A 23,503-nucleotide genomic window follows, 5' to 3' on the forward strand; every position below is an offset into this window, starting at 1 on the left:
TAATGATACTTTTTTAGCCTATTTATAGACAAAACAGAAGAAATTCCTGTTCTTAGATAAAATATCTATTCAGATCTTTTGCCCATTTTTTACTTGGGTTGCTGCTTATCTTCCTATTGATTTATGTGAAGAGCTTGTATACTATGGGTTCAAGTCCTTTGCCAAATATGTAATTGGCATAATTTTCCACTGGTTTGTGGCTTGATTTTCATTTTCTGATATTTCGGAGCTAAAAGTTCTGAATTTTGATAATGTTCCAATTTGTCAATTTTTATTTTTATATATTATGTTTTTGATATCACACCTCAGAATTCTTTGCTTAACTCAAGGTCTTGAAGTTTTTCTTCCTATATTTTCTTCCAAAAGTTTTATACTGTTAGCTCCTACATTTTCGGCACCTGTTCCATTTGGAGTTAATTTCTGTGCGTAAGTTGAGTGTGTAAAGTTCATGTAAAGTCATCCCTCAGTATCCTGGGGATTGGTTCTAGAATGTCCTATGGTTACCAAAACCCTAGGATGCTCAAGACCCCTTATATCAAATGGTGTAATATTTACATATAACTTACACATGTCCTTTCATATATTTCTTTAAAAATTATTATGCTTACATAATAGTTGTATCTCCTGTAGACTTTAAATCATTTCTTTATTATTTATAACTAATACAAATGTAAATAGTTGTTATATTATATTACTCTATTTGTATTATAATTGCACTTTTAAAAAAATATTTTCAATCCATGGTTGGTTGAATTCATGGATGCAGAACTTGTGGATACAGGAGACTCTCCATTAAATTGCCTTGGCATCTGTGTTGAAACTCAAATGACCATAAATATAAGGGTTTATTTCTGCCATTTCAATTTTATTCTTTTTTTTTTAATTTTTTTTTTTTTATTTAAGAGCCATGTCTTGAACATGGGATGGTTTTTTTTGTGTGTGTGTGTGTTTTTTTTGGCCGGGGCTGGGCTGGGTTTGAACCCGCCACCTCCGGCATATGGGATTGGCGCCCCACTCCTTGAGCCACAGGCGCCACCCCTTCAATTTTATTCTTTGATTTACTGATCTATGCTTATACCAGTACCATAATGTCTTAATAGATGTAGCTTTATAGTGAGTTTTGAAATTAGAAAGTGTGAGTCCTCCAACTTCATTTTTTCTTTTTCAAAATTATTTTGGCTATTCTGGATCCCTTTATTTTCCATATGAATTTTAATTTTTTTGTGGTTTTTGGCTGGGGCTGGGTTTGAACCCGCCACCTTTGGCATATGGGACCGGCGCCCTACTCCTTGAGCCACAGGTGCCACCCCCATTATGAATTTTAGAATCAGCTTCTCAATTTCTATAAAACCCTGCTGGAATTTTGACAGGGATTGTGTCGAATTACACATCAATTTGGGAAAGACTCCATCTTAACAATACTGAGTCTTTGATTCAACAAACATGAAATGTCTCCCATTTAAATTTCCTTTAAAATCCCTCAGCAATGTTTTATAATTCTTAAAATGCACTTCTCTAGCCTTTTCAATTTAATGAGGTTTATTTACAACCAAACATAGTTTATCTTGATGACTACACATATACCGTACATTACTCCTGAAAACAATGGGCATTCTGCAGCTGTTGAATGTATATTCTGTAAACGTCAATTAGATCAAGGTAGCTGATTGTGTTGTTCAGATCTTTCTTGACCAATTTTTGTTAGCTGTTCTATCAAATGATGAGAGATGGTGTTAAAATCTACTTAAAGATTTCAGAACTCCCTTTAATTCCATCAATTATTGTGTCAATGTTTTGAGGCTCTATGATTTAGTGCATACACAGGGATAATTCCTGTGTCTTCCTGATGAATTATCTTTTATCATTATGGGTTTCTTGTTTTCTAATGACAAGGCCTCACTATATTGCCCAGGCTGGCCTCAAACTCCTAGATTCAAGCAATCCTTCCACATCAGCCTCCTGAGTAGCTGGGACTATAGGTTTGTTCCACCACACCTGGTTGATTGTTATAAGGGTATAGCAACTATATCTTCCAAAAAGCTTAATGCAACCTCCAACTCTTGGGCTCAAGCAATCCTGCCTCAGTGTCCTGAGAAGCTAGGACTACAGGCTTGTGCCACAACACCCATTTTTTTTTCTTTTCTTTTGAGACAAGACTTTCTGTTGCCCTAGGTAGAGTGCCTTGGAGTCATCATAGCTCACATCAACCTCAAACTCTTGAGCTCAAGCAATCCTCATGCTTCAGCTTCCAAAGTGGCTTGGACTGCAGGCACCTGCCAATTTTTCTATTTTTAGTAGAGACGATGTCTTACTCTTGCTCAGGCTGGTCTCAAACTCCTGAACTCAAGTGATCCACCCATGTTAGCCTTCCAGACTACTAGGATTACAGGTGTGAACCACTGCACTTGGACCCTAATGAATTTTTTTTAGTTTTGGCAGACGTAGGGTGTCAATCTTGCTCAGATAGTTCTCAAATTCCTGAGCTCTAGCAATCCTCCCACCTCAGCCTCCCAGAAAAAGTACTCTTATATTAACCTGCTATTTACCATTTATTTCACTCTTCCTTCATTCCTAAAGATTCAGGTTTATCTCTGGTATCATTTTTCTTCAGTCTGAAGAACTTTCTTTAGCTTATCTTGTAGAGCAAGTATGTAAGTGTCAATGAGTCCTTTTCCTTTATCTGAAAATGTCTGCATTTCACCTTCACCCCTAAAGAATATTCTCACTGGACATAGAATTCTGGGTTGACAGGTCTTTTCTTTCAGCACATTAAAGATACTGTTCCACTGAATGCTTCCCTCCACTGATTATGGTATTTCTCTGTAGATAATGTATAATTTTTCATAGATGTCATTTCAAGATTTTTCAGCCATCATTTTCTTATTAGCGAGTGGATATCTTTGACTTTCAGTAGTTTGCTTATGATGTATGCAAATTAAAGAAAATATGGTTTTCTTTAATCTGATCCTGTCTAGTTTGTTGAGTCTATCTGTAAATCTTTTCCTCAATTTCAGAAGTTTCACCTATTATTTCTTTAAATTTCTTTTTTGCCACAATCTTTCTCTAATTCTTCTAGAACTCCAATTATACATATGTTATTTATATTTTCTGACTTACAGGATTACTAGTCCCACTAGTCCCTGAGGCACTGTTCATTTTTATATAATTTTTTTCTGTTCTGCTAATTGGATCCATTTGTATTAGTTAATCTTTAAGTTCACTGACTGACAAGTGTACTATTACCTCCATTCTGTTATTGAACCCATCCAATGAGTTTATTTTGGGTATTATGGTTTTTAGTTATACAATTTGTTTTTTAGTATTTTCTATTTCTGGCTACAAATTGCTTTTTTTCGATTTATTTCAAATGTGTTTTTCTTTACCTCATGGAATCTAGTCGTAGTAACTGCTTTAAAGTTTTGGTCTGCTACTTCCAACATCTGAGTTATCTTGGGGTTGTTTTTCCCTTGAGAACTGGTCAAATTTCCTGGTTCTTTACATCAAGTAATTTTTTGATTTTATCTTGGACATTGTGAATATTATGTTGGATAGCCTGGGTACTGTTATATAATCTTTTAGAGAATGTTGATGCTTTTGTTTTAGCAGGCAACCAATTGAGTTATGTTCAGACTGTAATTTATGTTTTACTTTCTAGAGGCAGTGGCTTAACTTTTAGTTCCATATTCTAAGCCTTTTCTATGCTGGTCTGCATCTATTTCATGTATGCATAGTTCAAGGGTTAAGCTAAGACTTGAGTAGGATTTCCCTCAAACTCTCTATTCCACAGAGGCCCCGTTCCCTGGTTCTTCCATGTAGGAAAATATGGGGCTTCTCTTAAAGTTTTAGCTGCCAGATGTGACTGCCCTTGGGGCAAAGAGGCATAAGAAAAGAAAATGGTCAACTCATCTCTGTGTGGGTCCCTTTCCCACCATCTGCCTGCTTTTGTTAATTTTTCAGAATCCTTAGATAATTGTTTTTGTATTTTGTCTTTTTAAGCTGTAATTAGTAGGAAGGATAGGTGTTAGTGATTTTATACTGCTAGAGTAGAACTAGAATTCTTTAGTTCTAAGAGAACTAGCCTAAGTTTTAAAGAATATTTTTGCTGGGTATAGAACTTTCAATACTTTAAAGACATCTCTCCAGTGTCTTCTTTCCAGTTTTTGTTCAGAGCACCACTGATAGTTTCTCATTATTGCTTCTTTGAAGGTAATGTATCTCTTTTCTATGGCTCAAAATATTTGCTTTGTGTTAATATTTCATTTTCATGTATCTTAATATTAGATGACTAAGTATAGTTTTCCTTTTTTTTTTTTTTTCTGCTTGACATTTGCAGAACTTGTTAAATATGTGGGTGGACATCTTTAATCGCTTTGGTAAAATTCTTGGCAATTAGCTTTTTTTTTTTTTTTTTTTGCAGGGGCTGGTTTTCAACTCACCACCTCTGATATATGGGGCCAGCACCCTACTCCTTGAGCCACAGGCACTGCCTGGCAATTAGCTTTTTAAGTAGTACTTGTAAGCCCATTCTCTTTTTCAGAACTCAATTGTATGAATGATCAGCATTTTCACTCATCTCCATACTCTTTCCTGTAGTTATCTTTGTTTCTGTCTGTGCTTCAGTATAGATATACTCTACTGTATAGTATAGATATATTCTACTGACTTTCCGTCTAGTTTACTAACTTTTGTGTTGTATCTGCTGCTAAATTTCACTACTGCATTCTTAATTTCACATATTTTTCAGTTCTAAAATTTACCTCACGGAATTTTTAATGAATTCCAATTACCTGGTGAAATTTTCCATCTTTGCAGCTATTTTCTAAATATCTTTTCCTGTATTTTCTTGAACATATAATCATTATTTCAAAGTCCCTTGCTAATTCAAATATCTGGACCACCTGAGGTCTGTTTCTATTATCTGTTTTTCTTCTGTTGTAGTTATGTTCCTGTGGGTTCGCATAACTATTTTTTATCAAATGACAGATGCTATACATAAAACATTGTAAGGATTCCAGATGACTTTTTTTTTTTTTGAGACAGAGTCTCACTGTCACCACAGATAGAATGCCATGGTGTCATCTCAAGGCAACCTTAAATTCTTGGGCTCAAGTGATCTTCTTGCCTCAGTCTCCCAAATTGAGGTGCATACTACAAGTATGCACCACCATATCCAGCTAATTTTTCCATTATTAGTATTCTGGTCTCAAAAAGATGTTTTACTGCTTCACAAAGGGTTCATTATTTGCTTATACAGTGAAAGTTAATTAATTTAACCTAATCACAGACTGAGCTGAGTCAAATCTATCTTGCAATTGTGGTCAGGCACAGGCTATTTCTGGATTGCCAATGCTCCTAAAGCATAGCTCTGTGGGATTTCCAACTGAGGGCCTGATATTTCCACCAAAGCTCTTCCCATTGGCAACTCATGAACTCTAACTATTATGATCCCAGTACCATGAAACTGCAATCCTAGCTGAGAATTCTATTTTTCAGAGATGTTCTACTTACCTGTCTCAAGCAGTTTCAGTACTTGAAAAATGTCTTAAAAGAAAAAATATGTGTACTTTAGGCCCCTTAAGTCTCCAATTTTGTCTCTCTACCCACAAGGTCCCAAAAACTATAATAAGGGAATGCCTCAATTTGCAACCTAATGCTCTATGCTCACAATTAACAAATCCCTTCAGAGAGAAAGTAGCTAAAGAACTCTGCAATTCTCCTCTCTCTAGAATCCTGCTATTCTGCTTTCTAGTTGCTTTAACAGTTTTCTAGTGACTTCAAACAGACACTTTATATATGTCATCTAGCTTTTTGCTACTGGAAAGTATGTAGGTCTAGGGTGGCACCTGTGGCTCAACGGAGTAGGGTGCTGGCCCCATATGCTGGAGGTGGTGGGTTCAAACACAGCCCCAGCCAAAAACTTAAAAAAAAAAAAAAAGAAAGAAAGGAAAGTATGTAGGTCTATTATAAGCTACTCCATCCTAACCAGAAGGAGAAATCATATTCCTGGCTGGTAATTTTTGAAGGCATACTGGATACTCTGGGAAAAAAAACCCCCAAATTTTGATGGAAATACTGAAATTCAGAATACTTTCACATAATGCTAATTCTTACTCCAACTACAAATCACTCTTTCAAAACTGAACTATAAACATAACCTTAGTAAATTTTCTTTTCTTTTGAAGTTATTACTCCAGTTAAAATTCTAATGCAAACCTTATGCATCCCATAAGGACTTCTTTTTAAATAAAGCTATGCTTAAGAATGGGTAAAACAAGTAAGGGGCTTTGGTGTGTGAGAGGAATATGTAAATAAAAGTAACAAATGCTAAGAAGGGCGGCGCCTGTGGCTCAGTCGGTAAGGCGCCAGCCCCATATACCGAGGGTGGCGGGTTCAAACCCGGCCCCGGCCAAACTGCAACCAAAAAATAGCTGGGCATTGTGGCGGGTGCCTGTAGTCCCAGCTACTCGGGAGGCTGAGGCAAGAGAATCGCTTAAGCCCAGGAGTTGGAGGTTGCTGTGAGCTGTGTGAGGCCACGGCACTCTACCGAGGGCCATAAAGTGAGACTCTGTCTCTACAAAAAAACAAACAAACAAACAAATGCTAAGAAAACTTACCTTAGATGATGTGGTATACATGGTGAATCTTGAATACCATTTGCTTGCTTTCTCTGCAACTCCTTTTCCAGCAGTGAACACACTGTTCCTTAGAACATCTAGTTTAGGTACTAATAGGGTATCTAAGTTAAATGAAGGTGATGGGTGGGTTAATGTATCTTGAGATTCTTCCCTAAATGGGCAAGTAGGTGAGAAGGCTGGAGAAGACCAAAGTCTGTCCCTTGGTTTCTCCTCACTTTTCGTGTAACTCTTAGATTTGGTAAGTCTCATTGGCTTAGGAGAATTAGGAGGCAGGCTAGATCTTCTGCATGCCTTGACTAATACTGGACTTTTCTTGCTGGTTAATTTATCATCACAAGCCCGCTGTAAATCAATGCTTGGTGTACGACTTGTCAAAGGACTGCTCATGTTATTCATATACATCACAATTTCTTCAGCTAAATCACGCCTAGCAGATGGTGTTGAAATGCTTTTACTCTCATCTTCATCTTCCTCTTCTTCTTCTTTTTGCTGCTGTTCAGTCTCAGCAACCAAAAGAGAGAGAGGATCAAATCCTGTTACAATGTCTGTTTTTTCAAAAGGTTTTACTGAAAAGCTGCTGTTTATACGTTGAACCCTCTTGGGATTTTGTGTAGCAGAATATCCTGCTTTTGATCCACCTGCTTCACTGTCTAAGTCTTCTAAGTCAAAAATAACAGGAGAATCCACTTTATCTGCCAAACAGTTAGAACCATCAAAAGGTGTATCATCATCACTAGATTCCTTTTCTAGACTGTCTCTTTTTGATCTCAAAGGTGGCTTCCCAATATCAAGACTGTTTGGTCTTGTGCTTTTTGAAATAACATTTGAAAGAATTTTTGCATCAGCTCCTAATTTTTCAACTATATCTCCAGGAGTTGCTTCCTGGTTAATTCTATTGAGCATAAATCCCATCAGTACCCCTCCACTAAGATTACTGTTTCTATTTCCCCAAACCACTTGCTGCTGCAAATTAGGTTCATTGTCACTTTTATGTCTTTTCCTGAAGCATCTATTTTGAATGTTTCCTGTTTCATCTGTATCCTCAAGGGATGATATTAAAAGCAGCTCAGGTGTGCTTTCTGAAAAACAAGAAAAGTGTTTTTAGCCATGAAAATGTGCAAATATAAGGCATCTTAAATATTTAAAATCCCAGTAATGAAAATGATAATAGTAGACACCCAGTAAGTTCCAACTAATGAGTGTCTGTTATTTGACACATATATATAAACATTCTAACATCCTTATGGATTGAGGAAAAAAATAGACATTCAGAGAGATTAGAGATTAATTATCTAGCTCAAAGTCACTTAGTCCTTAAGTGATAGAACTGGGATTCAAAACCAGATTACAAGTGTTTAATTCCTAGACATTAGAACATGTTGCTTTAAAAAACTTATCAATTAAGATTTATACTTATGTGTAATAATAACACATTGATATTAATTCCACTACATTGATTAAATATTGTTTATATAATTGTGGCTATGTTAGATGAAACTTGAGATTCTGAGTCACATTCTTATTAAAATGAAAAAAAAAAAATCCAAACACCAAACCAAAAGGCAGCTATGTTAACTGTATCTATAAATAAAGTTTTTTGTTTTTGTTTTTGCAGTTTTTTTTTGGCCAGGGCTGGGTTTGAACCTGCCACCTCCAATACATGGGGCCCGTGCCTACTCCTTGAGCCACAGGTGCTGCCCTATAAAGATTATTTTTAAAAATTCCAAATTCTTGTAACTATAGTATGTCTAAATAATTTTATCTTTGCTTAACATATTGATCACAAATTCATACCAGACAAATATGAATGGCTACTTCACATTACTCAAAAATACTATTTACTGTCTTTTTTTCAAATAGATAAATAAACATATTTCTCTAGATAGATGAATAAACATATTCTATGTCTATTTATCTATATGACAAGGTTGTTAACTTTAGGCTGGGTGTGGTGACTCATGCCTGTAATCCTAACATTGTGGGAGGCTGAGATGGGCAGATTGCTTGAGTTCAGGAATTGGAGACCAGCCTGAGCAAGAGCAAGACCCCCATCTCTGCTAAAAATACAAAAACTAGCTGGGTGTTGTAGTGGGAGGTCCAGTACTTGGGAGGCTGAGGGAAAAAGATTGCTCAAGCCCAAGAGTTTGAGGTTGCTGTGAGCTATGATGCCACAGCTCTCTACGCCCCTCCTCCCCCAAAAAGACTATTAACTTTATTCACTCCTTTCCAAGTAAAAGAAATATTAACTATAAGCTAAAAACAATGCATAGTTCTTAGAAAATATACCTTGAAATTGCCTCATTTTTGAGTTTTGCCATTTACACTTTTTAGAAGAGGTTGTCCACATGACTTTTTCTTTAAGCTCTGGTGAAATAGCACCTCCTGTATTCTGTCATGGTCACTGCTTTCTACCAAATTACTTAGATATTTGGGGGTGGGTATTTGGGGAGACCTCACCTAATGTACATGATGTAATGGTAAATTTCAAAACTATTAAGAAATGAGCATAATTGTGATGGATGTGTTACTTAGTTCAATGTAAACATTTCACATTGCATATTGAGCCAGTACCTGAACCCCATAAATGCATCAATGTACAAAGTTATGATTCAATAAAAAATAATTAAAAAAAGACAATCAAGAGAAAAAAACAAATTACTTAGATAATAACGACGCTGAAAGAAGATATGTGGATTTCTGATCACTTTAGTTGTCCTTATTATGAAAAATTCTTCTAAAGTATTACTCTAGGTATAGTATTGTCACCTATTCCTCAAGTGGCAGGAAAAAGACAAAAGGCAATCCTAGAGGATATAAAACCTACAATCTATATTGTTTAATAACCATATATCATTAACAAGGAAAACAACATATGATATAATTCTGGCCAGTGATATTAAGGTGGTGAGTTTTAAAAGTTTCTGGAAAAACTTCTCTTTTAACAAAAGGAATAGATATAGCTGGCATTCCTCTTTCCCATTCTTTCTGCCTTGAATAGATAAGTGATGCCTGTAGTTGCCAGTGGCTAAATTACAAACATGGTTAAGTCAAGAGAAATGATGCTAAGCTCCTCACCCAACATATGGAGTAACAGCTTACACCTCTGATTTTCCTATTGGAGAAAAATAAACCTCAACGTGTTTAAACTACTGTTAATCATATTTTCTGAGACCAAAAGCTAAAAGAATTCCTAACTGATATGCTAACCTTTTCTCAGATCTTTGAACATGATATTCTTTTCTACCACATAGCCCTTTATATATGCTCCCCTCTATTTAAAATTCACTCCAATTCTTCCTTTCCAACATTGATCCTCATTTATTCCCCATTTATCTTTCAGATCTAAGCTGTAAAGTCATATTCTCAAGGAAGCTTCCCTGACCAATGTCTGCCAAACTCAGGACATGTTTATTATATGTTCCCATAAAAACTTATTGCCCTCTTCATAGTATTTAAGAGTATTTTCATATTTACTTGATAATTTGATTAATGTCTTCCCATCTCTTCTATCTGCTATCCCCAAGAAGGCAGGGATCATGTTTATTTTTTGTTCCTTATATCTCCAGTAGCACCTGGCATGATAGCACAAATTAGGAGCTCAAAAGATATTTACCAAATGAATACTGTCTGTTGGGCAGTAACTGCAGCCAACAGACCAACCTGGAATATAATATATAATAATCTGTATTATATTATATTTAAACATAAAAAGTAAAAGCATACTAAATCCAGAATTAAGCTTAGAGAAACATCACAGAGTTAAACTTTTCTGTGATTGAACACTCAATAATTCAATATATGTTTATCAAAACATTAAATTCTCGATCATGAAAGAACTACAGGGTGATGATTTTATTTCAATGTCCAATGAAACATTAAAACATATCTTTGTTTATTTTACTTCTACATCTTCTAGAAGCTGTCAATTGTGTGTGTGTGTGAATGTGTGTATGTATGTGTGTATCCAATGATATAAAATATTCATATATTATACTGCAAAACATAAATAATCCTGAAAAATGCTTTAAATTCATTAAAAGAAAAAAGTTATCAAAAAACAAGTATTCCTATAAATCCCATATATGGTGTTTGGTAGTAGTAGTGTATCCATTGGTACTTAGCAGATGGAAAGTTTTTGACCCAAAATATCAAGGATAAACTAATAACTCTAATTCACACCAAAACAATGTATTACAGACTTTTATAAAACTGATTTGCTAAGCATATCAGGTAAATGGAAAGTCAGATGATCATTCAGATGCTTACTACTCTGACAAAATGTCAAGAGCAAGGATGGTTTATAATCATATTCAAAAATTCATAAAAGCAGATCTTCAGAGAAAGGTAAGCATGAATAGACAATAATGAAAGAACAATAACATAAAGATAAATAAAGGTAAGTTATTAAGAGTTATCATTAGAAAATGACTAAGGACTAAATGGCTGTTAAGCAACGCCATGATATTAATAAAACACACACACACACACACACATACAAATATATATATTTGTTTTTTTTGTTTTTTTTTTTAACAGGGGCAGGGTCTCCCTCTTGCTCAGGCTGGTATGAACGCCTACATTCATGTGAACCTCTGGCCTTGGCTTCCCAGAGTACTAGGATTACAGGCATGAGCTGACATGAAAGTTTTTAAGTGGTTAAGTTATAACAATTAGCTAACAGAGAAAGGAAAAATAAAGTTTAAAGGTCATTGAACATTCTCTTGTAAGCTTGGAGGGCTCTGCAAACTTTTTAAATAAAAGGCTAGATAGTAATCTTTTAGTTTTTGCAAGCGATGTGGTCTCTGTCACAATTGCTCAACTTTGATATTGTACTGTAAAAATAGCAGTTATACACAAACAAGCACAGGTATGTTCCAACAAATTTTATTTAAAAACCATGAAATTTGAATTTTATATAATTTTCATGTGTCACATAATATTAATCTTCTTCTGATTATTTTATAACCATTTAATGGCTTTTTGACCAATACAAAAATAAGCTGTAGGCCAAATGTAGCATATGAGCCATAATTTGCCTACACCTGCGAAGACGCAAATTTATTGCTTACACCATAGCTAGAGGCGTATTTGCAAACTACACTGCAATAAATCCAAACATCATTGTAGCATGGCCAGTTTGCAGACAGAGCTATTTTAGCCTTGACAGTACAAATTCTTCAAAAGTTGCAAAATTGAACAATACAACAAAAGAAATTGAGTAATCAAATTATTACACTAGAAAATATGGATCTTAAGTACATTTAACTTCCCCAAAAATGGTTTGGTGGAAAACTTGTGAGGTCAGCTATTTTCCCAGATCCTAATCTAACTTTTTCATTTAACCATTGAGAATTTATATGGCCTGCCATTCATTTATGCTTTAGTTTTCTCATCTGAAACTGATATTCCCTCTCATTGATATAAGCATTGCTATATTAGTAAATATAAAATAATATATATAAAGCCTTAAAAATTAATCAGGTATTATTACCTACCCTACCTGAAAGATGATCATTTTTTCCTCTAGAAAAACTGAAATAATATGAAAACTCAAAAACAAAATGCTTCATTTAAAATCTGGTTAGGTATCTGGTACCCTCAGACTCACATCTCTCCTGTTCCTGCTTTCCCCTTCCAAAAAGTCCCAACAGTCTACACCCAAAAGACAGTATATAGGTTGGATGTCTGTTCTTATACTTTGTTATAATAAAAGCTTGAAGAAATTATGTTATAAAATATAGCATTCAAGTTACTAAGACATACCATGAGAGGCTGCACAAAATATTTTTTAAAATAACCTTGAAGAATTAAGACGTTTTAAAAAAATTAATATTCAAAACGCAGAATCATTTTCTCCAAATCTTGAAAGTACGATGTTGGTATTTTGATAGGAATGGCATTGAATAGTTAGATTGCTTTGGGAAGTATAGACATTTTAACAATGTTGATTCTTCCCATCCATGAGCATGGTATGTTCTTCCATTTGTTAATATCCTCTGCTATTTCCTTTCTGAGGATTTCATAGTTTTCTTTATAGAGGTCCTTCACCTCCTTTGTTAGGTATATTCCTAGGTATTTCATTTTCTTTGAAACTATGGTGAAGGGAGTTGTGTCTTTAATTAGCTTCTCATCTTGCCTGTTATTGGTGTATACAAAGGCTACTGACTTGTGGACATTGATTGTAGTCTGTACTACAAAGCCACAGTGGTCAAGACAGCATGGTACTGGCACAAAAACAGAGACATAGACACTTGGAATCAAACTGAAAACCAAGAAATGAAACTAACATTTTACAACCACCTAATCTTCGACAAACCAAACAAGAACATACCTTGGGGGAAAGACTCCCTATTCAATAAATGGTGTTGGGAGAACTGGATGTCTACATGTAAAAGACTGAAACTGGACCTACCCACTCACAAAAATTGATTCGAGATGGATAAATGACTTAAATTTAAGGTATGAAACAATAAAAATCCTCAAAGAAAGCATAGGAAAAACACTGGAAGATGTTGGCCTGGGGAAAGACTTCATGAAGAAGACTGCCATGGCAATTGCAACAACAAAAATAAACAAATGGGACTTCATTAAACTGAAAAGCTTCTGTACAGCTAAGGAGACAACAACCAAAGCAAAGAGACAACCTACACAATGGGAAAGGATATTTGCATATTTTCAATCAGACAAAAGCTTGATAACTAGGATCTATAGAGAACTCAAATTAATCCACATGAAAAAAGCCAACAATCCCATGTATCAATGGGCAAGAGACATGAATAGAACTTTCTCTAAAGATGACAGACAAATGGCTAACAAACACATGAAAAAATGTTCATCATCTCTATATATTAGAGAAATGCAAATCAAAACAACCCTGAGATATCATCTAACCCCAGTGAGAAAGGCCCACATCATAAAATCTCAAAACTGCAGATGCTGGTGTGGATGTGGAGAGAAGGGAACACTTTTACACTGCTGGTGGGACTGCAAACTAGTACAACCTTTCTGGAAGGAAGTATGGAGAAACCTCAAAGCACTCAAGCTAGACCTCCCATTTGATCCTGCACTCCCATTACTGGGCATCTACCCAGAAGGAAAAAAATCCTTTTATCATAAGGACACTTGTACTAGACTGTTTACTGCAGCTCAATTTACAATCACCCAAATGTGGAAACAGCCTAAATGCCCACCAACCCAGGAATGGATTAACAAGCTGTGGTATCTGTATAACATGGAATACTATTCAACCATTAAAAAAAATGGAGACTTTACATCCTTCGTATTAACCTGGATGGAAGTGGAAGACATTATTCTTAGTAAAGCAGCACAAGAATGGAGAAGCATGAATCCTATGTACTCAATTTTGTTTTTTTTTTTTTTTTTTTTTTTTTTTTAATTTTTTTATTAAATCATAAGTGTATACAATGATATGATTATGGGGCATCATACACTCACTTCATAAACCATTTGACATATTTTTATCCCAGTGGTTAACATAGCCTTTCCGGCGTTATCTCAGTTACTGTGCCAAAACATTTATATTCTACATTTACCAAGTTTCGCAAATACCCCTGTAATATGCACCACAGGTGTGATCCCACCGATTCCCCTCCCTCTACCCACCCCCCCTTTCCCACTTCCCCCTATTGTTAAGTTGTAGCTGGGTTATAGCTTTCATGTGAGAGTCCCAAATTAGTTTCATAATAGGGCTGTGTACATTGGATATTTTTTCTTCCATTCTTGGGATACTTTACTAAGAAGAATATGTTCCAGCTCCATCCATGTAAACATGAAAGAGGTAAAGTCTCCATCTTTCTTTAAGGCTGCATAGAGTACTCAATTTTGATATGAGGACAATTAATGACAATTAAGGTTATGGTGGGGGAGGAAAAGCAGAAAGAGGGACGGAGGGAGGGGGGTGGGGCCTTGGTGTGTGTCACACTTTATGGGGGCAAGACATGATTGCAAGAGACTTTACCTAACAATTGCAATCAGTATAACCTGGCTTATTGTACCCTCAATGAATCCCCAACAATAAAAAAAAAAATTAAAAAAAAATTAATATTCACTAGTTGTACAGATACAATTTATTCAGCATATAACAGAAGGGTACTATTCACCTCACCTGTGCTTTCTCCTGATACTTTATCAGAACTGTTACTTGTACCATTGAGACGAACTATACTGGAAGAACTTTGATAATTAAGCTTAGGAAGACAATCAGCACTTCCTTTTGCACTCTCACTCTCTGATACTGTAAAGAGAAAAGTGAACATGTTAATAAAATGAAATCTAGACATACTGCAGAGGTATAAAAAAATGAAGTCTTTAGTTCTAAAATTTTTACCTGAAAACAGGTGACAAAAAACTATTGAACATCTCTGTATCTATTTGTCAACCACAAATAAGTGATTTCACTTATCTGAGGTTTCAAAATAGAGATCAAATGAGTAATGGCCATGCATGAAGTCCATGTACAAATTTTAGATTTCCTCTTTGGTTGTAAAAGAATGTTTTTAGTGGAGGAAGAAAGAGGGTAAACATAAGTTAAAGTCCCCATTAAAAAAAACTTTAATTAAAAATATTGTTAATCAGGCGGCGCCTGTGGCTCAGTGGGTAAGGCGCCGGCCCCATATACCGAGGGTGGCGGGTTCAAACCCGGCCCCGGCCAAACTGCAACCAAATAGCCGGGCGTTGTGGCGGGCACCTGTAGTCCCACCTACTCGGGAGGCTGAGGCAAGAGGATCGCTTAAGCCCCAGGAGCTGGAGGTTGCTGTGAGCTGTGTAAGGACACAGCACTCTACCGAGGGCCATAAAGTGAGACTCTGTCTCTACAAAAAAAAAAAAATATTGTTAATCAGAATATAAATGTCTCAACACAATAACTAAGAAAATGCCATGAAGGCTATGTTAAATAGTTCGATGAAAATATTTCAAACTGTATATAAAACCAGCACATTGTACCTCATGATTTTATTATTGCAAACAGCTATTATTTAATAAAAAAATATTGTTAATCCTCAGGAAAAAACTATCATTCTGAGAAATATACCATTTCTGTTACAAACAATTTTGGAATTAGTTATACAGCCTTCACTCTGATAGTATTTGATCTGGAGAGTATTTTGCCACTAAGACTACATATTTCATACATGAAGCATTTGTATGGAAGTATTAGGTGGTAGAGAGGACTTATAATAGGAGGAATAAAAGAGCTATGATGAGAAAATTAAAAGTGAAACTAGTACTTTTATACTTAAATTCACTTGTATTTTCTACAAATTTAAGTTCACAATTTTTAATATCAACTTAAACAATACTTACAGGAACTAGAATCACTCCCTTTTTTATCTTTTTCTTCTTGAATGTCCTCAGTAGAAGTATCCCCTCTTTTAACTTCATCCTTAGATAATGAATTATATCCAAGATCAGACTGGCCACCTGGAAAAAAAAAAAAAAAAAAACCCTCCGTTGTTTATCATAAACTTCTTTACTTAGAACAACTGCAATTAGGAGTAACATATTAGTGTTTGGATATGCTTATAGAATTTTTTTCTAGATAACTTCCAAAGGAAAGCATTATTTTGTTAGCTACCCCCACCATCTTCGTTAATGCAAAAAAAAAAAAAAAATCTTAAAACAATTTACTTTTGGCTCCACACTGCAGTCAATAGTAATTAATAAATACACTCACTCTACTATGTGAGCTCCAAAAGTTACAGATAAACCAGACATTTATTTATTTATTTATTTTTTATACACATCCATGACCTTTCTAGCTGAAAGTCTGAGTTCTAACTAAGCAATGTAAAAGAGATATCTGGGGAATTCATAACAAAATATTCATGCACAGATCACTAGAGCTGAATGTCTAAATGATTTTACCAAAAATTTTGGTTTTAAAAATTCATCAATAGGTGATTAATCTTCAAAAAATTCAACTGAATAATTATTAAATTGTACCAGTATAAAAATATGTAATGAGGGCAGCGCCTGTGGCTCAGTGAGCAGGGCGCCGGCCCCATATACCGAGGGTGGCAGGTTCAAACCCAGCCCCGGCCAAACTGCAACAAAAAAATAGCCGGGCATTGTGGCGGGCGTCTGTAGTCCCAGCTGCTCAGGAGGCTGAGGCAGGAGAATCGCCTAAGCCCAGGAGTTGGGGGTTGCTGTGAGCTGTGTGACGCCACAGCACTCTACCGAGGGCAATAAAGTCAAACTCTGTCTCTACAAAAAAAAAAAAATATTTATGTAATGAGAGAAAAATCTAGTGTTAAAATTATCATTAAGGAAAGCAATAGTTACATCAATATATGAGGTCAGACAATTAAGCTTGCAAACTCATCCTAGAAAAAGTGCTACATACCTCATTGCTGAGTATCACTATGGTCACCTTCAAAGTACACCGCTTGGGAAGCTATGCACCAGTGCCAGCACCTAGTCCATCTTTCAAAACACTTTTGGAGCTTTTTTTCTGGAATGACCATCAAAGCTGTCATCATACAAGGTCTGACAATTAAGTTTGAGAATTTATCCTAGAAAAAGTAGAGTAGACTATGCACTGGCATCTATGCATAACTTCCCAAGCGGAGTACTTTGAAGGTGACCATAGTGATATTCAGTAATGAGGTACATAACATTTTTTCTAGGATGAGTTCATGAACTTAATTGATACACCTCATAAGAAAACTTCTCGGGCGGTGCCTGTGGCTCAATGAGTAGGGCGCCGGCCCCATATGCCAAGGGTGGCGGGTTTGGACCCAGCCCCGGCCAAACTGCAACAGAAAAATAGCCGGGCGTTGTGGCGCGCGCCTGTAGTCCCAGCTGCTCGGGAGGCTGAGGCAAGAGAATCGCGTAAGCCCAAGAGTTAGAGGTTGCTGTGAGCAGTGTGACGCCACGGCACTCTACCCGAGGGTGGTACAGTGAGACTCTGTCTCTACAAAAAAAAAAAAAAAAAAAAAAAAACTTCTCATATATTGTTTTGTTTAACTTGTAATACATTAGGTCTGTATCTTTTTAAGTAAATTGTTTTCACTAGATTAGCCTCAAAAGATAAGGTTTTGAAACCTAGTTCTATATCTTAGAAGACTTGTGATTTTAAGTAAGCCGAATTAACCTTTTTGTTTGGATCTCAGGTTCCCAGATTTCTAGAAAACAAGATTGTTATGGTTATATGAGACTATGTATGAAAATGAAAAATTTTATAAGCTGGTAAAGCACTATTGAAAGAAATTATATTAAGTATGTATTAAGCATAGGTATTTACGTTAATAGCTTTGTTACAATCTTGAATTTTCATTTTTTTCTAATCAAACTTTCTAGTCCACTTCCAAAGAAACTACAAATAGAAAATTTTGAAGATAATCTTGATAAAATTCATGGTTTTATTGAGTTCTGCATTATTTTAATATATCCTTTTAAAAAATCATAGTTAAAAATAATAAAAGATTTCTTCATTTTTAAGAGAATGTCCAAAGAATAACTACTATCACTCTAATTAAATTCATATTGCATAATCAAAAAATAAAACCAGTCAAGGAAGAATGACTATTCATATTACATTTCAATACAATTAGCTTATATTTATTACCTTAAAAGTAGGCATAAAAGGAGACAGACCAAAATAATGTTATTTTCAGAGATAGGAACCTTCATATTTCATTAGTGTAAGGCTTCTATCCATTAAAAGCTTGCTTTTATACTATATTCAAAAGTCACATGTAATTTTTTAAATGTAATAATGAAAAGGACAGATTTATTCAAGTAATTTATTTTAAACGTGTCAGTTGTATTAAAAAAAGGTTATATACAAATCTTCGATTCAAAGAGATTAATGCCATCTTCAGTGATAGAATGCTGGGGTTTTTATATATTCAAAATTTTTTTATTTAAACTTTTTATCTTAGCTTAGCGCCTGGGGCTCGAGCAGCTGGGGCGCCAGCCACATACACCAGAGCTGGAGGTTTCGAATCCAGCCTGGGCCTGCCAAACAGCAATGACAACTGCAACTAAAAAATAGCCAGGCATTGTGGCAGGAGGCTGAGGCAAGAGAATTGCTTAAGCCCAAGAGTTGGAGGTTGCTGTGAGCTGTGATGCCACAGCACTCTACCCAGAGCGACAGAGAGTTTCAGTACTCTTCGCCTGGTTTTCCCCAATGATAATATCTTACATACCATAGTACAGTGTCAAAACCAGAAAACTAACATTGGTACAATACTATTAACTTATATATAGGTATAAATTTTTTTTAAAACTCCACTAATATTTTCACAATTTCAAAGAATTTACCCTAAGAAAATGATATGGTAAAGAGATCTGTGTGCTATGAAGAGTTAATTCGATTTTCAATACTTAAATTTTTATTTCTATTCAAAAAACATGAATAGAAAATTTATTTCTATTCAAATAATGAATAAAATTGCCTATAGTTATTAAATTCGGTATCAAATCAAGTACCTAACATAAAATTAAAAAGTGACAAGAGTTAAACATATCACTGAAAATAAAAATTTTTTAAATATATGCTAGCAAATCTAGTTTTAAAAAATGTACTATAATAAATGTATATGTAAGCATACACAAACCTGTACTAGATCTATCATCAGTAGCATATACTTTGATTAAACCTGTATTAAAAGGTGCCTGCTCCACAGTGTGTGTCCCATGACCACTATCCATGCTGCCATGACTAACAGCATCCAGGTCACTGCCATCTGCTTAAGAACACAATTTGACAGCATTTTACTACTCAAGGAGACACCAAAAATACACATTAATTTCTTGCTCAAGCAAAAAATCTATAAACATAAATTTAAAATGAAAACTGTCACATAATTAGTAAAATACAACTATAACAAAGAAACCTGTTGTGACTTACTAATGTACACTAAAACAAGATTACTAAAAGGTGATAAATTAACAGCTGGAATGGAAGTGAAATCTGGTGTTTTTTAAATGGGAAGAGCACTCTAATATTGAATTTGATTAATGGCAATAAAAACTAAAAAAGTACTCAATATTTTAAAACTATTTAAAATTTCTAAAAATGTCAAAATGTAACTAGTCAATTATATTTTGAAGAATAAAGTAAAACATATAAATCCCTTACCTGAGAGAGTTGTTTGTGATAAGTGTACATGTTTCTTTAAAGCTCTTTTGAACTGTGCTACTCCTAAAACAACATTTCTTACTTTTGTCCAAAGAAAACAGCCACTACGACTTCTTGAAGGCCAGGTACTTTCCAAAACAGCCTATTCATTCAACAAAATAAATTAGTAAAAATAAATCCTAAATAACCCCTGTATAGATTATTTTCTCCATTAAATTAAGATTGTATAATGACAAAAATAATACTCTTTCTACATTAAATCACAGTAATTTACCTTATTATAATAACCATAAGTAATGGCATTGGGGTCAATACCAGCTTTCTGCATTTCAAAAAGCACTCGAACTGCAAGCACTGGCTGATCATACTGTCCACAGAGCTGCATAAGAATGCGGTAGCACACCTAAAACACAAGTTCAAAAGTGTACAGAAACAAAGATGTCTATGTATATAAATCTAGAATGTACTTTAAAGAACAATTGTTACCTCATCAGGTGGATCCATCTTCATCTTCTTTGACTGCATTTTTTTAAGCACATCATATGCTGTTTTCAGAGCTCTGACTTTCGAATAACATATTTTCACATAAGCTGGGAGACAAATAAACCACAGTCCATAACAGTGACGCAGTAGGCACCTTGACCACATCTGAGGGATGGAAGAATACCTCTTTGCAATTTTATGGGCTGATTTAATTTCCTAGAAAAAATATAAGGATATTATTAACAAATTTATATACTTGGGCATTATTATTTTAGCTAAATGATGAACAAGTACAAGTCACATTCTTTCATATTTCCATAACAGATATGTCTATAATTAATATATTTTCAAGCCTCTGCTTAAATGTGCATTAAATAATATGTAAAATAAAGTTCTAGGATAAGAGAACTAGTTAATTTCTTGAAGTTGGATTATCTTCAGATTGCTGTAGCAGCATAATAATCTAGTAAAAGCTATGTATAAGGTTTATAAAGTATATTAAGGGAGAGTAGGTGTCCAATTTATTTCTTGTTCTAATATGATTACATGAAGAATGCAAAATTTTCAAAGCACCTGTTTTGTTCTTCTGAACATGGGAGAAGGACTACTAGGACTACTTGATTTAGAAGGTAATTTGTTCTTCTGTGCTTGTAGAAATCCTTCAGGTTTCTCAAATAAATTGTTCCTGAGAACTGGAAATCCATTGTAGCTGTTTTATAGAAGGAAAAATAAGTTACCAAGCATACACAAATGATCACTGCAGTTACAAGCTAGAGTTAATTTTAACTATTTCTCCATCAGTTAATCAGACTGTGATATATGCTCAACAAAAATTCATGCTAATGTTGGTTTTCTTACCATAATATTTAGAAATGTAATATCCAAATACAGACTTAAGTATATTTTGCAGAGAAAAATGAAAATACATTTAAATTTTCCAGAACTTGACACCAAACTCCAAAGTCTCAAGAAAACTTTTAAAAATTAGTATTCATGGAAATGTATCACAAACATATTAGATAATATGACTGTTTCAGGCTCGGTGCCTGTAGCTCAGTGAGTAGGGAGCCGGTCACATACACTGAAGCTTGCAGGTTCTTGCCCGGCCTGGGCCTGCCAAGCAAAAATGACAACTGCAACCAAAAAATAGCCAGCCGTTGTGGTGAGCGCCTGTAGTCCCAGACACTTGGGAGGCTGAGGCAAGAGAATTGCTTAAGCCCAGTTGGAGGTTGCTGTGAACTGTGACGCCACGACACTCTACCAAGGACAACATAGTGAGACTCTGTCTCAAAAAAAAAAAAAAAATGACGATTGGTAAAGGGCCCACTAAATCAATATTCTTTCAAACGGAACATTAATGCCATTGCTTTGTATTAATATATTTACGGTAGAACCTCCTTCTTACAAAGAAGCAAATAACCTTAGGTTTAATACATTAGCCCAGCAGGCCCAACTCTCACATTATCATGAATTGGTTTATCAGATTAGCTAGCAGGTTCAGGGCCTCATCTGTGAGAAAGAAAACTGAGGAGGTTTAAGAAGAGAAAAAGAAGATTAGAAAAGGTGGCTCTGTGAAAAAGCAGACCTAATTAGAACAAGGTGCTCTGGGAGTTTTGAGGGTAGCAGCTAGACCAGGCAGAGTAGTACATGCCTGTAGTCCCAGCTACTCAGGAGGCTGAGGCAGGTGGATTGCTTGGGCCAAGAAGTTTGAGACTGTAAGTGTTATTATTGCCCTTATGAATAGCCACTGCACTACAGGCCTGAAAACATGGTGAGTTCTTATTTTTAAAATAAGTAAATAAGCAAAAGGTAGCAGCTAGGATAGAGACATACTAAAAAGAATAGAAGAGACTCCAAACAACATACTCAACCTATTTAAGAATATTATACAATATTTTTAAAGACATATCACTTTAATTAAGAAGAACCCTAACTTTAAAAAAAGTAAAATATTCAGTACTACAGGCAAATTCTATAGAATAAAATATTAATAATGATCTGAATGCTGAGTAGGAAACAGCAAAGAAATTCAAGAAAGTGGTATCTCAAACAAATTCATTGTATGTACATAATAAGACATTTTGTTAGAATATGGGGAAGGAAGGGAAGCGGGGAGGATGGGGGGAGAGAGGGTAATTGGTGGGACCACACCTACGGTGCATCTTACAAGGGTACATGTGAAACTTACTACATGTAGAATATAAATGTCTTAACACAATAACTAAGAAAATGCTATGAAGGCTATGTTAACTAGTTTGATGAAAATATTTCAAATTGTATATAAAACCAGCACATTGTACCCTATTATTGCATTAATGTACACAAGCTATGATTTAGTTAAAAAAAAAAAAAGGAAGCACAAAAAAGTCTCATCATTTTACATAGATAATGCAAGTGAATGAGTTATATCTTACTAGTAAGACTCTCTGTGCTCATTAAGGACATTTTAGTTATTTTTCCAATGACAGGTATGATTACACCAAAAATTTTATTGGTGACCTCAAGAAAAAAATGACTTACGACTCTAAAAAAATGAAAATTTTTGTGCTAAACAATTTTCTTGTTTAAGGACTAAATCTAAAAATGTAATTTAAATTAAAAAGGTAAAAGCAAGCCAGGTGCAGTGGCTCACACCTGTAATCCTAGCACTCGGGGAGGCTGAGACGGAAGAATCACTTGAGCTCAGAAGTTTGAGACAAGCCTGAGCAAGAGCAAGATTCTGTCTCTACTAAAAATAGAAATTTTAGCTGGGCGTCGTGGTGGGCATCTGTAGGCTGACCTGAATAGGCTGAGGCAGGAAGATTGCTTAAACTCAGGAGTTTGAGGGAGCTCTGAGTTAGGCTGATGCCATCATACTCTAGCCTGAGGCAAGAATGATACTCTGTCTCCCCCCCCAAAAAAGCTAAAAGCAAACTATAGAAAGAAAAATAAAACTATATCAGTGAAACATACCAAATGATGATTAAGAAGTATAAAGTAAAAGAGATCAAAGAAATGAGGTCTTCTTTAGAAAACAAAAAGAAGAGGCCAGCCGGTGGTTCACCCCTATAATCTCAGCACTTTGGGAGGCTGAGGTGGAAGGATCACTTGAGTCCAGGAATTTGAGACCAGCCTGGGCTATAGTGAGACCCTCATCTCTACAAACAATTTAAACATTTAAATTCTAGAAGAAGTTTACTGGGGCGTTGGTTATATGTATTCCTAGTCCCTGTTACTCAGGAGGCTGAGACAAGAGAATTTCTTGAGCCCAGGAGTTAAGGCTGCAGTGAGCTATGATTAT

The 23,503-nt window shown here is 35.2% G+C and overlaps 1 protein-coding gene across 6 annotated transcripts in view; it reads right to left on the reverse strand.

The window, feature by feature from the left end:
* The window catches only part of DENND4A (DENN domain containing 4A), a 170,854-nt gene that overhangs the window by 27,161 nt on the left and 120,190 nt on the right, over window positions 1-23,503 (reverse strand). For 3 of the 6 annotated variants that reach the window (XM_053593947.1, XM_053593945.1, XM_053593944.1), the window contains 8 exons: window positions 20,797-20,932; window positions 20,227-20,439; window positions 20,015-20,143; window positions 19,741-19,882; window positions 19,217-19,348; window positions 15,960-16,076; window positions 14,761-14,889; window positions 6,615-7,714 (listed from right to left, as the gene is read on the reverse strand). In XM_053593947.1, the coding sequence (XP_053449922.1) occupies window positions 6,615-7,714; window positions 14,761-14,889; window positions 15,960-16,076; window positions 19,217-19,348; window positions 19,741-19,882; window positions 20,015-20,143; window positions 20,227-20,439; window positions 20,797-20,932 (2,098 nt within the window). The remainder of the gene's footprint in view (window positions 1-6,614; window positions 7,715-14,760; window positions 14,890-15,959; window positions 16,077-19,216; window positions 19,349-19,740; window positions 19,883-20,014; window positions 20,144-20,226; window positions 20,440-20,796; window positions 20,933-23,503) is intronic. The other 3 variants (XM_053593948.1, XM_053593946.1, XM_053593949.1) reach the window with 2 other exon arrangements.

Source organism: Nycticebus coucang, chromosome 6 (genome assembly GCF_027406575.1).
Source record: "Nycticebus coucang isolate mNycCou1 chromosome 6, mNycCou1.pri, whole genome shotgun sequence".
NCBI classification, from domain to species: Eukaryota; Metazoa; Chordata; class Mammalia; order Primates; family Lorisidae; genus Nycticebus; species Nycticebus coucang.